The sequence below is a fragment of the Habropoda laboriosa genome, unplaced genomic scaffold (assembly GCF_001263275.1).
Source record: "Habropoda laboriosa isolate 0110345459 unplaced genomic scaffold, ASM126327v1 scaffold317, whole genome shotgun sequence".
In the NCBI taxonomy this organism is placed as follows: domain Eukaryota; kingdom Metazoa; phylum Arthropoda; class Insecta; order Hymenoptera; family Apidae; genus Habropoda; species Habropoda laboriosa.
In genome coordinates, this window is record NW_017100418.1 from 142,944 (window position 1) to 159,769 (window position 16,826).

Genomic DNA, 16,826 nt, shown 5'->3' on the forward strand with positions numbered 1-16,826 from the left:
ATTTAAATTATTTATAAAAATTCAATTTCTATAGTCTTTGAATTATTTATCCTAATTTAAATTGTGTAGTATTCTAATTATCGTGAGTAATTCAATTTCTATTTTGTACAGTATTTCAATTATTTGCAGTAATTCAGTTTCCATAGTATTTTAACTAAGAATTGAACAGACGAAAATAAGGTCAACATGATTTTCAATATACGCAAAGTTATTTCCCCAGAATTATTGCAATAAAAATGCAGTTGTTCACTCGAAGCTTCGCGCAATAGAATAGAACAGTCTATACCGCTGAGAACAGACGCGTATATACATAGGTGACTGTAATAAAGACGTTATCTGTAGTATTCCACGGATACAAGGTATTAAGAAAGCTGGGGATCACTGTCGAAAGCGTCATAAAATATCATGTATGTGTTAGTGGTGCGACGTTTATAGGGAAAATATTGCTTTCGGCGAGCGATACATCTACTAAATATATCTTGTCGCAAAGTTCTCAGAGTAGCTTCCTGACCCAAATCTCGACGCGATCACGAATCTGTTAGAGACAGGAAACCCGTACGTTGGCATTAGTATATAAACGTACTAAATTTAATTGAACGTCCTATCCCTCAGCTGATAGAGCCTAATTAAATTCCGTGACGTAAACTGATCGAAACTGGACTGATGAAAAGAAGATGGAGGGTCACACGTAGATTAATTCGTTACACACCTATTTGTATTTACCCGTGGTGCATTTATTTCCTGTCGGAGGAAAGATAGTTAGTACAAATTAGAATGTTGTAAGACAGAAGAGATGTAGTCATTTTCGTGTTATTCGTGTCTTAATTCGTGTTAGAGAAAGATTTACACTCGTCTAACTTTTGCTGAAAGAAACAAATGCAACAGCTTCGTACATTTGAACATTGAAATTTTTATCCTTTTATTATTGTATTCTATTTTATATCCTTGAAAATAATTATCAGAAAAATTTACAAACTGCCGTCATTTATTACAATAAGATATCGGTTACTGGGGGTTAAAATGGGGTTATGAAGAAAATATTTAAATTACGTTCGTTTACTATGCCTAAATTTAATATCGAGCTACAGTCTGTTCCACAAGAGCGTGGACGCGATATCTCTGTGAAAATTAGTTCTTTCTGTAAAAAATTTTATATACATCGAAACTACGTCTAATAAACTAATACGCACTTAATTAACAGTGTGTCCAATCTCCACCATTAGCGATTATTGCCTGACAACGTCTAGGTATACTTTCGACCAATTTCTTGGTACATGAGAGTGATAGAGACCTCCATGTTTCTCGAATGGATGTTTAACGCGTCTTTGGACAATTGGATTTTCATAAACAGACCAGGCACATCTGATACTTCAAGCCGAAAAAGATGCTTCATCACTGAATACACCACTCCAATCGCGATCAACTTTTTCGTGTGCCCACGCCAGCCGACTTTCGTCGTGCTTCCTTGAAAGCAACGGTTTCGATAATGTACTGCTCCATCAAACATTATTTTCTGTCAAGCGACCTTTTAATGTCAAAATCCCTACATTTATGCCCTTTTTACCAAAAAAGCTTGCCCTTTACGCAAGCAAAATGTTGGATTCCTTGAAAATAGCCGGAAGATCACTTTATCTTCCCTTTTCGTGGTACCGCGCTTTGAATCTCGATCAGGGAGGTCATCGACACATTCAGTTCCTTTATATCGTTGTATCTACTTATTAACGAATTCACGAGATTAATGCATATATTTTGCTGCATTTTTAACGCACATTTTTGGTTCTTTCGAGTGATAACACAAGAAGACTGCCTCGAAACGTGTGGCGTACACGGCACTCATCTCGAAAAGGTCCGTATTTCTCAGTAACAAAAACGATACCAAGAGATTTAAAGCTAATGCGTAACAGAGGGAACTTCATATTTTTATGCTAACACAATCTCTCCCTCAATTGACCTCAAGTTTCGAAAATATCGCGTCCACGCTTTTGTGGAACAGACTGTACGTTTAAAGTAGCACTCGGTTTATGCAAAATTAGATTTCACTGTCCTTATTCGGGAACGATTACCCTTAGAGTGACCTATTTGAGAATTATCACAGAGAAAACTTTGGTCTAAGATATTTTATTGATAATAATAATATTAATATTTTATTAATTACTTCAATGGTAAACAAAACTAAGAAGTGAAGATCATACATATTTATATAAATCTTGCAGTTTCTTATTCGGTTAATTAATTTATCTAGTTTAATGCAGTTATTATTAATTACGTATCTTTGGCAATAAAAAGTAATTTTTCAAACAAAAGGAAATCAAATTTTTCTTATGTAAAACGATACTCTCTGGATCCCTGTTTAACATAATACAATAAAAATACAGGGTGAGGCAAAAGGTTTAGGGTTAATATGGAATATTTCCGTTACTTGTAATAATATGGAAAAATGTTGTATAACATTTTTCTGTACATCTTCTGCGATATAAGAACATTTATTTCACCACCACATTTCATCTTGAATAACCTTTAACGATAGCATATTAAAAAAATAGAGATGAATTGTGTCACTCACCATTTAATGCAAATTTTGTATATAACAGTTTTCCAGGTGAAGAAAGTTTTTGCCCCACCCGGTATGCACTCAAAGCGCACTTGATTGAAACAGAGAAATGTTTACCATTTCCTGTGTTTCATCTAAAGAAAAAGAAGTGCCACGAATTTTTGTACTTTTTACCTTTGTCTAATCACTAGGCTGCGGATTTTTATGCAAATTCACATATTTTTGAATGTAATTGTAAAAATCGAAGGTAGATAAGCAATTGTTTTATTCGCTGAATATTACAACGAGTACTAGATTTTGCGTTTATTTATATATTTTTGCTTATTATTTGCATTCCTGTGTCTTCAAATATTCCATAAATGCACAAAAATCCGCAGTCAACTAATCATTTTTTTATAGCATGATATGAATGAACGATTTAAAAATTTGACACCAGTTAGATAATTTTATATGCAATTCTGATAGCAACGACAATTATTCATTTATACTGCAAGTAAAACGAAATGGTTTCTATTGAAAAAATATCACCCACTTCCTCTTTTCTTTACAACAGTTTCTTCCTTCGCTCACAGATTATGTTTGACCTGCTTAAAATTACAAATGCGACAATCTCTACGCTTCAGTTTCTCACGTGTCTTGTTATAAACGAGTTTCTAAGTAATACGCACAACTTCCACGCAATTAGTCGAGATTTCTATGCACAAAAGTTTGAACGTAGTTCTGTTCAGGGAACAAACACGAATTGGCATAAAGATATAATGCACAGCGAACACCAACGCTTTTGCGTCACGATTATTGTCGCCGGGAAAATGCTTGGCCCACACGGAATGCTTGCCAATGCTGAAATTGGAAAAATGAATTTTGTCATTGCATTATGAGAGCATAACGTTGCAACGAAATGTAAGTTATCGACGTATGGTAATTCTCTGCTCGGATGAACTTTTCAATTGTAACAACGATATACTTAAACAATAGCAAATAGTTCTCGCAGATTGCAAAATGCTTTAATTTCTAAAGGATTTGTTGGTTGCATCGAGGAAACTTGTCAAATTTTGCTATCTTTAAAGAAAATTGGAAATTATTTTTTGAAACAATTCTACATATACCTACTTATATTAAATATTAACTTCTTGTAAACAGTGTTAGCTCAAGTGTTTAGCAAACAGTTAATTAAAAAAGAACGAATTTCTATTGTCATAAAATTGCATTTCTTTAAATGCACCAAATTTTACTGATATTTTCCATAAACTTCGTTTCGTTTGAACAAAATTCTATTGAAACTTTTTCACTTCGTACGTTTAGTCTGTTAATTGTGTCGTATTATATGGTACAATAAATGTTAGAAAGGGAAAAAATAACTGTGCAATAATTGATAAGGAAATTCTAGCGAATCGATTCTCTTATCTCAACTGCTTACGCATATTCGTACTAATATTATGAATCTTTAATTTATTGCAATCAACGCAGTTGATATTTATTTTAATTATTTGCTACAAACAAGAAAAAATGGGAATTTGCTGGAAAAATATGTGAGTTATTTAACATCCAACAAAGATAACTGTTGCTCGTTTCCATGAAAACAACTTTTATCGCTCACATGTTTTTCTGACGTTGCATATTAAATTAATATACAGTGAAGAAAAGAAACATTGTCGTACCTTCATCCGAGTATATGTAGATAATATTCAACATAAGTAACGCGAGATATATGATACAATTATAGTTCGTAAGTCACGTAGAAGAAAAACCTTAAACAACAGGCGTTCGTGAAGATGCGAAGAGGCAGATGTTGCACACTGATAAGAGTTCTCGAAAGTCGGTGCATCGCAAAAATGTTAGCACTGTCCTAATGTCTTAACTTGAATAGTACCCACTAAAAATAGTGTCTCTTGATCGAAAAATGTCACTTTTGCGTACCTGTTATATATTTCCTGTAATTTTTTTATCGATGAATTTACGTTACATTAATAAGGAACAGACATTGGGAAAATTTCAATTCTTCTTAAACTACATCTATTTACTAATAATTTTCAAAGCAGAATACATTTGTTTTGATATCTTTCGACACCTACAAGAAGCTCTCCTTGCGTAAAGTATTTTCCGCTGTAACTTTTTAAGTATGCAGAATAAAAAAGAATGCTTTTGACAGAAGTTGTTAGGTTTGATAACATATTTCTGAATATAGAAAAATTAACGTACTATTCCAATTTAAAAAAGAACAATGGGCGTTGTACCCTTTCCACCCTTAAGAAACACCCTCATAATATTCTACAATCTAAAGCAGAGCCGCTTAACTTCTAATTTCCCCTCCCATGGTTCCCCCACCATGCGGTACGAACACGCAGACTGTAACATAAACCAACGGCAGTCGCTGGAGTGTGGTGGGAGGACTCCTCGCGTCCTCCTCCAGCCACGCCCCAACTCGAGCGAGACCATCCCAGTCGCATAGTGGGGGAACCTCGGGAGGGGAAATTAGCTCGTGAGCAAGAAGTTAAGCGGCTCTGCTCTAAAGTGTTAGCCCTTTTGCACCGTTTAACACCAGAAAATTTCCCGTTGATATCTGCAATGACTTTGGAGAAAACAGTTTGTAATACTTTACCTGCTCCACTCCGTATTTGCTAAATTACAATTTTTCATAGATCGCAAAAATTCATCGAGAAATTATTTCAAAAATAGGATTATCAATTAATGTTCACTTAGAGATTTATTGACTCTCTATTTGAAATCTTACAAAATTTTCTAGTATTTATTTAGAAAAAGGTAGATGTACAGGGTGAGTCACTTAAGACTGGAAGCTGAAATATTTTCAAAACTGTCAATTACACCCAATTCTGTTTTTACACGGTTGCGATTTAACACGGTCTAGAAAAATAAATTCACAATTTCCTTTTTACACATTTTCATTCGATATTTCGAGTGACGATAGTGACGCAAGCGAACGCGTATGATATCCAATGATGACAGCGAATAAAGTTACCTTGTTTTCATCACTATCGCCGTTTTCAATTTTTAATTCCTGAATTTCTGACCATGTTTAATTCACATATGTTACTTTTACTTTAAGAATTCAATTACCTTTTGTTTTTATAAAATAAACTGTGCATGAATGCACGTACAAATCAAATTTGGCTATTTTTTACAGGTTTTAAGGATATGGAACCAATCCCCTATTCTTCTATGTATGTACACGATGTCTTTTTTTACACGATTTTTTCTGGAACGTATCTACCGTGTGAAAACAGAATTGGGTGTATATCGAAAAAGGCTTCGAATAAAAGTTGAATGGTTTCGAGGGAGACGTTTTTCAATGTATCTAACATTTTTGTAAGTGGAGGCATCGAGAACATACGAGGGTCGAGTTTGTTTTTTTAAATAGAATCATACAGTTTTTAATACGTCGGTCGATTCAGCTCATCATTCTCTATAAAAAAGTGTTAAGCTATTTATACCGAGAAACCATTGCTTCAGGAGATATTTTAATTGAAATATTACGAAATGGTAATTCTTAAAACCGATTTAAATAAATATTTATTGCATTATTACATATTACCTATTATACAGTATGTGTTCAAAATGACGATCGTTAGCATCTAAACATTTTTGCAATCTAGTCCTTAAAGAATATTGCGCACGACTTAAGATCTCTGGTTGTAAAAGTAGGTACCTACCATTCGGCAATATCTTAATTGAAGTATCTCTTAAAGCAACGCTTCTTCGCTGTAAATAGCTTAACACTTTTTTATAGAGAACGATGAGCTGAATCGATTGAAGCATTAAAAAATGCATGATTCTATTTAAAAAAACAAACTTGACCTTCACGTGTTCTCGACGCGTCCACTTACAAAAATATATACTGAACAATGAAACCATCGAAACCATTCAACTTTTTTTTTTGTTTGAAGCCTTTTCCGATGCAATTAACAATTTTGAAAATATTTCAGCTTTCAGTCTTAGGTCACTCGACTGTTATAATTAGATTTATTATCAACAATTTACAATTTTGTTCACGTTAATACAAACAATAAAACCGTCATTAATATCTATACCTTATAAGTGTTACCGTTGAAATGTTACACTGAAGTGTTGAATAATTTAAATAAATATTTAAAATTAGCGAGTGTTTTTAGACTTTACATAAATTGCCACGAAAAATACTCAAGACCGGTATATTTTCCAGTGTTAAAAGGTGAACTTACTTCTTATCAAGTAAATAATAACGAACGAAGCGCATTAGAAAATCTTATCTCATAGTTATCTTTACCTTTTTCCTTTTTGATTCAAAGAAAACCTGTTTGTATCTGCAGAATGTCACTTATACCGATTGCCTACGAACTCGTACGTGTTCACTTTAAACATCTTATTTTTATCCCGAAATATAGTACATAGTGTTCAATTATTGATACAGAACGTTAATAGCAAAGCTGCGTCACAAATGTCATAAATTACAAATGTACGGTGCATTAATTGAAACGAAGTAATCAGATTCATATTTAAAATTCGTCCAAAAATTGATCATTGAAATTCATAAAATGAATAAAATTCATCGTTCAACCTAACCTGCCCCATTTTATCACGGGAAATAAATAGGAAAACGAGGTCGTAAAATTAATATCTACAAGTTACAAGCAGAGGAACGACTTTCATTTGCGTCCGATTATCTCTCAAGTGTGTTCGATGTTAAAAGTCACCGGTATTTTTAGTGGGTACAAAAATTCTTCGTCGCTGTCTGCCTTGTCAGAAGTCACGCTTTGAGGAAAGTGGAAGTACACAATTGAGATGCAATTTTTCATCGACACCGGTCGCCGACGTTACCGGTCTTCTAATTACATCGCCACAATTTTCCAGCATCTGCACTGGTCGAGCCATCACGTGGACTCTTTGGATAGCGGAGGTGGTTTGGGATGGCCGAGGACCTCGAGGCCGCGCGTAAACAGCGCAATAGACGTGGCCGGCTTCCTATCCCAGGTACGTGGTGTCGGAGAGTGTGCAAGAAAAAGCAACAGCCTGAACAATTTTGTCGCGGCACATCGCCGAATTAACCGTTCTGTCGGCCTCTGCCCTTGAATCCTTCGATCGAACCTCGTCCTCGCATCAACCTTCCTGTCAGTTCAGAGTCACGACAGGGGACGGAATCCTCTGGAAATCGGTGAAAATTTCACCGTCTGTCGCGTAATTGCAGCCCCTCTCGTTCGAGATCCATTCGCCTAAACTTCCTTGTTGTCCTCGCAACGAGCTATCGTGAAAAATCTTTCTCCTGTATATCCCTTTTTTCTTTTTTCAAGGAACGTCAAAATTTTTGAACTCACGAACGTCATTCGTGGGAGGTATCGTACAATTTTTGGAATATTTTGAGTCATGAGAAGATCGTACACTGCTGTTCACAGGTATTAGGGTACCAACTGTGTTCGTGTAAAAAGTTTTGTGATTTAAATTTTGGTTTCCTCGCCGACGTTAATGTCATGTATCGGTAAAAATATATACTGCGTTGTCGTTATACTTTGAATTTCTGGGATGAATAATTGCGTTTTAGGGTCTTTATAATTTTGTGATGACTTTTGTGCGTTAAATGAGTGTGTATTGCACTTGTAGCGGCAGTAAGACTTGCTTTATATTCAGTAAGTAGATTTTGGTAGATTTTTGTAGCTTTTGGTAGATTTCAGTGTACTTCACATTTAGCAAGTGTCCTAATACTTACGAATGGAAGTGTATGTTCCGAAGTATATATCTGTAAATAGGTAATTTAAATTCATTACCCGCTAATTTTTGCTTTCCAAGAAAAAATTATTTCGAATATGACATGCTTATTATTTCAACAAGCCACAGCTCTTTACTTTGCGCTTTAGAAAAATTGAAATAGAATAAGTTTTACAGAATATTTCTATATACGGAAATTCACAAATTTATTCGTCCCTTTAAATATGATAACGTTACGTACTTTGCAAATAGTCAAATTTTCTGCAAAATAAAATACCGCGTGCACATATTTTCTTTGAAATCATACTATGTATTGTACAGTACACTCTGTATTTACATAATCCGAATAATCGTCGAAATTAACAATAGAAGTAGTAATCATTTTTAAACAATCTTATCGAAATAAATGGTTTCTTCGTTTGAAATTGCGGATAGTATACAACAACGAGTCTTGACCGACTTGATAAATAGAGAAATTCCTTGAAAATTTCTGCTGATACTCTAAATGTCACCGAGTATTTATTTGCATATTATAAAATTTTCAAAGTGCTAACCTCTGACGCGCCAGATATTTAAATTTGTAATGAACGCGAAAGAGACTGTACAAAATAGACTCGTCGAACGTTAAAGTTCAAGGTAGTTTGAGGTGAAGTGCAGTTCACATTTGATCAATAAGTTCGTGGTTTACCTGTAAGGAAGTCGTTAAATTCATTTTTCTGGTAGTGTGGGCCGCCATCGGTAATCACGGTGCGCTGAATATTTTAACGACCACGTTTTTAGTGATATACACCTTAGATCTGCGCCGGATTAGCCGTATACACGCGTTTCCCGTGCTGTTCCTTGCATTGTAAAGAAGTGACTTCACCTCGTTAAAAGCTCGAGGAAAAGAAGGAAAAGTTGCAGATTTTAAGTACTGTGCATTGTTTCTGAAACTTACAGTAGTAAACGATAGGATGTCGCGAAATTGACGATACAATTCGAGAAAGAGAGAGATTCCTGTGGTTGTGTAACACTTGATAATAAGTTGAATAGCAATATATTTTATAACAATAACTATAAACACACGTAAAAAGAAATAATGATAATTTGATCAACGCTCTCTAAATATATCTCGCAATAAATTCTCAGGTACTCACTGATATCAATAGCAACGCGCTTCTACTGTTTTACTCCCTGTTTCCCTGTATGATCCGCTCATTTTCCAAATCTCGAGACGATTCGACAAACACACTACCTTCACGCCATCACTCACAACTTATTATTAAACCAATTCCACAATTGTATATCGAAAAAATAGAAATAAAAAAAAAGTGTTTAATTGAAACTGTAGGATGTGATATTTACGGGGAATTTATTTGAAACTTTATCGAGCACATTCGTGAAAATGTAATATACAGGGTGGGCCACGAAGAACAGGCCATCTGACTATTTTCTCTGGCTATGGTGGTACGAGAAAGTTTTTATATGTAATTTAAATGGTTTCAGAGGCAAAAAACGAGATTTGATTAAAAATTTTAGAGACCAAAGTCATTTTAAGGTGTTATTAGCAAAAAGTATACGTATACAGTTATGTAAGAAAACAGGTGACCTTAAAGAAAACAGCAAAAGATACTATTTGTAAAAAGAATTTGTCTTCCATCTTATTCACCCTCTGGAACCATTTAAATTACGCATAAAAATTGTAGATAATTAGGTGGCCTGTTTTACGTGGCCCACCTTGTATAGAAAGTAATCGTATTATGAAACAAACGAGGATAACTAAATTTTCATTACAAAAGCAAAATAATTCTCTAACAAAAAACACATTCGTTTCACAGTTCCCTTTTCTTTATCTAATATTTTTCTAACCAAACGATTTATGACAGTTTTAGAAACAGTAATTTTATACTTAATACGTAAGCATCGATTAATTCGAAAACTGCTATACATTTTCGACTTGTATTTTCATTTAGAATCGCTCCATTTCAGGTTACACTATCAGTTCGGTAATAAAAATAAAACTGCTCTAATTCTACAGGTGTAATGAAATGTTGTGTCGTGGCTTTCTTCGTTCTATTTACAATTCTGCATTCTCTGATCAGCGAAGATGTGTTAAAAAAGCTTTCCGAAAAATCGACCTTTACCTTGAAATTGAAGATCAAATTATTTTCTAATCGCGTCGTATTCTACTCGTAAAGAAGACCAAAAACCTTATAGCAACAATTTTATGAAAAATTAATGTTGAAGTTCTGTCACCAATTAGATGAATTTCCTCCGTAATAGCTCCACGTTTGAAACTTAAACGCAGTGTATCAGACGTAAACAATCGTGGCGACAATATAAACAAACCGCTGAAGCGTTGTAAGACGCTTAACCAGAGCTATCATAGTTGCTTCCAGCGTTCAATTCGTGAGACAGTGTTTACAATGGTTGCGAAATATCCTCCAAATGATTCACGCAATCGATGAGGCATTCGGAAACTATTAGGACGCGAAATATACGGAGAGCAGGTTACACGCATTAGGCGAACGCTTTGGGGATGGAGAATTGGTATCGAATTCTATTAGCGGTTACCAGGAAGCATGTCGATCTCGTGTGCATCGACGTAGAAAAAAGCAAGTCATTGATCTTGCAGGTTCCCATCCATTAAAGGGTCTACGTAATACTGCTCGCTATACAGGGTGTTTCGTAAAGAGTGTAACACCCGGAAATGGGGGGTTGCTCGGGTGACTCTGAACAACTTTTTCCTTTACCAAAATGTTGGTTGAAGCTTCGTTTTTGAATTATTAACGAAAAACACTGGCCAATCAGAACGCGCATAGAGCCCGCGCCCAGGCACGGGAGCGCAGGGTCTCATCCGCGCGCGATCGTGAACAAACGCGTAGACGTGATTTCTCGGTTATCGGTCGCTGTCACAAAAATGTAACTTTGCACCGCTATTTTAGAGAAATGGTTTTTTGCCGTCAGCGTGAAATTCTAATCCTGAATATTTATATCGACGAATAGAAGAGTTAGTTGAAATTTCCAGTGATGCAAAGAATTCCGTGTTATTTTGCAGGAATTTTTACGACGGCACGGTTCAACGTCGAAATTGTGTCGGAAGGTTCGCAGTGCAGATAACTTGCCACTCGCGTCGACAAATCGACAGCAAGATCAACGAAATTCAAAAGAAGAGGGTATCGATGGCGATAAAGAGTCGTTCCTGAAGCCAACTCAAGAGGAGAGAACGGAAGATTTGGAGTCGAAAAGACAGAGCAGCCTCGAAAGTGGCCCGAAAGATACTCCGGAGGTGTTGTTGCTCGATCCAAATCACCAACAACAGTCTTCAAGGTAACTTAACATAGAGCGTATATACCAAGGCAATGATCGGTTATGCGTGTAGTGATTTCCCCGCGATTCTCAACTGTTGTAACTTAGTTCTGTAAAATTATCTGCAAGTAACGGTGCATATCTATAACCGATGTAAACTTGAATTTCGCGATATAACATTTATGGGTTAAAGACTCTAATCACAGTGAAAAGTAGTTCAAAACTACCTTCTATTAAATAATTCTCATTTTAATGCCATACTAGTTTTTTACAATGATTTTGATGTTAGTTTCATATGTTCAAGTTTTGTGTGGCTTTAGAAGCTTTGCTGTATGTGAATGTACTATATACAGGGTGTCCGGCAATTATTGGTAGAAAATTTAAGGGATAAGCCTTAATACTTAAACGATTAACATTTAACCCTTTCACAACTGTTTTGAAAATTTCCTCGCACTGTGCACTTAATTGCACACTTTTCTCGCACACTTTCACCTTAATTTAAACCTTAATTCTTGTTCTTCCACCTTAATTTTTGAAACGATAAATTCTTTGATTTTCCTAACAATTTTGAAACGCCAAAACGAAAAATTTTGCTGCCGCGGTTGAACATCTACCATCTGTCACATACGTCACTAAAAACTACCGCAGCGAAAAGGTAAAACTAATTCTTAACATTTAAACGATACTTTACATTTAAAAATACTCCTGTGGCCGAGCAACCTCCCTTACACCAATGAATACAGGGCGCGTCACCATAGGGTACTTACTACATACACAGTGAGTACAGTAAACCTTAAACCCAACGACACGTGGCCGGCTGCTTACTTCGATCACACATGTCATGACATTCGGCGTCGTAAACGACATTACCGATTTTTGCGGCACTGTCGTTTGCTTCACCACAACACAGGTGCATGACGAAACGTTTTACAAATGTGTACTCCACTTGTATACTGTAATACAACAACACAACGTGCACCGTGCAGAGAATACACAAACTACTGAACAACAATTACTGTAAACTACCATATTCACATACATACACACGCGCCCACACGACTTCAAAACTGAAAAAGAATAAATTAAAATTAATATGTAATGGACTAAATTCAACTAATTATCTAAGTCGAAACTAATTAACTTATTATTTTGTAACTGTAAAGTAATGCTGCCCTCTTTAGCTAAAATGTCCTATCTACTAATTTTTTTTTTTAGATATTTGTTACTCCCCATGTTTTTCAGCTTTTGAACGAAGTTAGAGTGTCCTTTGTGCTTTGTAGAGCTCTAGAAACAGTCTAATTTGTTTATCCTAACCGTTTTACAGATGCTTTTACTGGCCTTTACCTTACTTTTCTCGGATGTTCAAAAATGTTAGTTAGGACAATTAAGGAGGGCAGAATGTAGAACTGAAAGGAAGAGATTAAAGTAACTACGATGTTTGCTTACCGTGTCGAGTAGCTCTTCAAAAGCGTAGCTCTTTCGTTGTCGAAATGATTCTGTCTTTCCAAAGTTCTTTCCTACGAGCTAACATAGTAACACGCTTACTGTAATCTCTTTTTTTTAGTCATACATTACTTTGTAATCGTAAAATAATAAGTTGATCAGTTTTAGTTTAGTGTAGTCGGTTAAATTTAACTTACAACATATTAGTGCAATTTTAATACGTAGTGTAATTTATTTTTCTTTAAGTTTTCAAGTCGTGCGTGTGCCTGTGTTTGTGAATATGCTAGCGTACAGTGATTGCTTTTCATTGATTTTTGTGTATTGTGTGTGTCGTACGTGTTGTGTGCATAGTGTCGGATTGGAGCCTCCGCACCCGCCAACAGGAGCAATAACAACGAAGAATAATCGAGGGCGCCTTGGCGAAGAGCGTAGAATCCCGGTTTTCACCTGTCGAATGTCACAAGACGCGCCTGTGTTATGGTGAAGTAAACTTAGCCCTGCGGAAGTTGATAATGTCGTTTATGGCGCCAAATGTCATTGTCTTCTTCTCTACGATTTGTACGAGGTAAGCTGCTGGCCGTGTTGTGGGTTTTCACGATCACTGTGTATCCCCCGCGTCTTGACGCGCCCTACATTCGTTGGTGTAGGGAGGTTTGCTCGGTCACAGGGATATTTTCAAATGTCAATAACTAAGAAACGAATTTTTTTTAATTTTCCACCAATAGTTGGCGAACACCCCGTATACTAGACGTATCGTTGCTATTGAGTATCCGTGATGCCAACAAGTTAAATACAAAACCGCGACGGTAACAGAACACGACGATGTTTTCGGTACGCTGCATGTAAATTAACGAAGTGCAGCTGATTTAAACGTCTCGAATAGAGGTTTGAAGATAAGTGGAGATAATCATGAATCGGTCGGTTTGTTGAATAATCGAACTTGAACAAACTTGAAGGTTTCTTCCATTACAAATTATTTCGTTGCATTTAATAATTCGTGAGATACGTTTCTCAAAATAGGTTATTCTCCTCACATTTGAGAACCATTTACACAGGGTAAATTTAATCGAAACCATCAGACCATACAGTATTTCGGCATGTTAGTTCAAATTCAAAGACTGTTTCGACGACAAAGCTTGTTGCAAAATGTGATGAGATAACGAGTGAGGAATGAAATATACCGGTTGTCTCGTGGTGATATTTAGTTACTTGGTGTTCAAACAAGAACTGTATTTTTGATGTGTGATGCTTGGTGTTCGAAACGGAACACGGTGTGTGATAGTAGCATTCGCGGTGATGGTCTACGCTTTAATACTGCTCCGAAACCTCATATGTGCTCTGTTGGCAAAAGATGGCGAGATTCCTCGACCGTGAGATTCTAGAAGACTCCAAACTCCAAACGGTCGCTGTCAGCTATAATAAAAACCAAATTTATTGTCCGGTCAAGGCCATTTCTCCTCGATTCGACTCGACAGTTAACCGTTGCCTTATGGAATCTTTTCTGTTCCGCCGCTAAACTACGCCTGCCGTGCCTTTATAAAACCAGACGGAGAGAGTATATTGCCAAAAAGAGACACACGAAAGAGCTGTATCCTGGTAAGACGAAGAGAGCATATTGCCGCCAGAAGTGAAACAAAGATCGCGTTACGAAAAGAGATACGCGTGTGCGCCTGTCGTAACGTTGACCCGCCGTACAGCTACGTGTACGGGTCTCGCTCGGTAGTGTTCGTCGGTATGAAAAAGCGAGGGAGGGGGAATGGCCATGGCCGGCCAATATATTCGGCCCCTACTATAGCACGCGTTGACCGTTCGACAGCAGAACATCGGAAGTTCAGCAATCTCTCGTCCGATCCGCAACCAATTGGCCTCGCGAATTGGTATAGTACTCGGAAAATGTGTTAGGCAACCGTTTCACAAACAAACGTGAGTTCCAGAATCGCGCGGTCGATCCATCGTCGACGAATTAAAGGGAAGGCTATTTGTTACGACGCGACGTATAGTGTCCATGTTAATAGTGTAAGGATATTTAAATGTTGAAAGAACTGAAGTACATTTTTTTTGCGAAATAACTGGTTATAAGCTGACCATACATATACAAACTGCTTCGTGATACTCATATCATCGTGATTTATGTATATCTTTAGGAGTTAAATGACTTCTTACTTCTGTATCACTATTCGAGGCAAATCGAAAGGAAAGTTCATGATTTTGATAAACTTGTCGATTTCGATCGCATTGCGCGTGAAATTGGAATTCTCTGTGCTTGAACAAAGTGAAATTCTTCAAATACGAGAATTTTATAAATAAAAAATTGGTATTATTATTAACTGCATATCGATCTCTCGATTAAACGTGGATTTCTTGAACAGCAGTTGTAGTAGGAGCAATTTAATTTGCTAATATGTATCTCAAAACTGTTCGTTTAATGGCGTCAAATAAATACACGATTAATTTTCGTACACGGTATAAGTATGTTTCGTGATACTTCAATTTTTCAAACATCACACCTTCGGTTTATTCGATTTTATTCAATCCTTTGTTGGCTGTGTGTAATTCAAACATACGTAATACACCTTAATTATTTCTGTTACTACTAGACCAATACAAGTTCTTTTCGTTTAAATACCAGATTTGGAAAAGCTAACAGGCTGATTGCAGAATATGTTTTGTAGGTCATTTTCTTTTTTTCTTTTTTCAAAGCTATCAGTTTTTTTTCAGTGGAACCCTGTAATATTTTCCACCTATCTTTTAACAGACAAAAAGACAAATAGACAAGCACCGCAACATCCTTTTTAATAAATAAAGAAATAAAGAATCTCACTGATTCTTACGTGCAGAATAATAAAAGAAATTGATTTTTAGCGTTTGCACTTAATTAATGTTCTCATATTCTTTTTATCTACCTGATAAACGATTTCCTTAAATTTAAAGTACAACGACTATTTATTCCTAAAGATTTGTCTGCTTAATATTTTTCAACGCAACACGATACAAAATATGTATTGTTTTTATTTTTACACTATTAACTACTTTAATTGTTTATGTGTAAAGAAAATAAAATTCACGAGAATATTAATTCAACAGTTAAAAATAAGATGATAAATTTACAAACATTATTTTACTAATATATATATGAACATCGTAAAAATTGTAACTCACCATTACTTCCCGCAAGTTAAATATTAAACGTGAAATCAACAGTTTTGAAATTTTCTCTCTTTGTAGCTGCAAACATCCCACTAAAGTGTGAACAATCTCTGTATTCGAAGTAGATAGGAAGCATTAGTAAAACCAATGAATCATCGATAGACTTCCTACCAGCTTTCCGGCTTAGCGAAAATGGTCATATTTTCGATACGTGCGCACCACACATACGTATATCGGCCACAGGTGTACACCTGTATAAACGTTTCACTGTGTAGAACACTGTGAAACTGGCTTATCCCAAAGGAACCATATATCTTCCCTCAGCATTGCTACTCCGAATTATAACGATTTTATTGCAGTTTCCAGATACTTTACATCGGGAATCGATGATAAATTCCGCGCTCGTAACAAAGTTTGAAATAACGTGGAACGTGAGGTACACCGTTTCGTGAATAAAATTGTACTATATCCTGATAGACTCGTGAATAAATTACAGTGCCTTGGGATTGTAATTTTTTTCGAGAACAATAAAGCGCATTTCGGTATGCAAATGAATATTATTGCTGGTAACTGATTCATCGACTCCTTGTAACGTGTACATTCTTCTTTTAATTTATAAAAAGCAGTTTTTGTATTTTATAAAGTGAAGTATTGGATCGTTCGGAAAATTCTGTCGAATGGAAGTAATCGTATCTCCGCTAAA

General features: G+C 35.9%; 1 protein-coding gene across 1 annotated transcript in view; it reads left to right on the top strand.

Moving 5' to 3' along the window:
* Nucleotides 1-16,826, top strand: part of LOC108575513 — an 86,840-nt gene that overhangs the window by 58,681 nt on the left and 11,333 nt on the right. Inside the window, exons 8-9 of the mRNA XM_017938330.1 lie at nucleotides 7,397-7,516; nucleotides 11,283-11,554. Coding sequence (XP_017793819.1) covers nucleotides 7,397-7,516; nucleotides 11,283-11,554 — 392 coding nt within the window. The remainder of the gene's footprint in view (nucleotides 1-7,396; nucleotides 7,517-11,282; nucleotides 11,555-16,826) is intronic.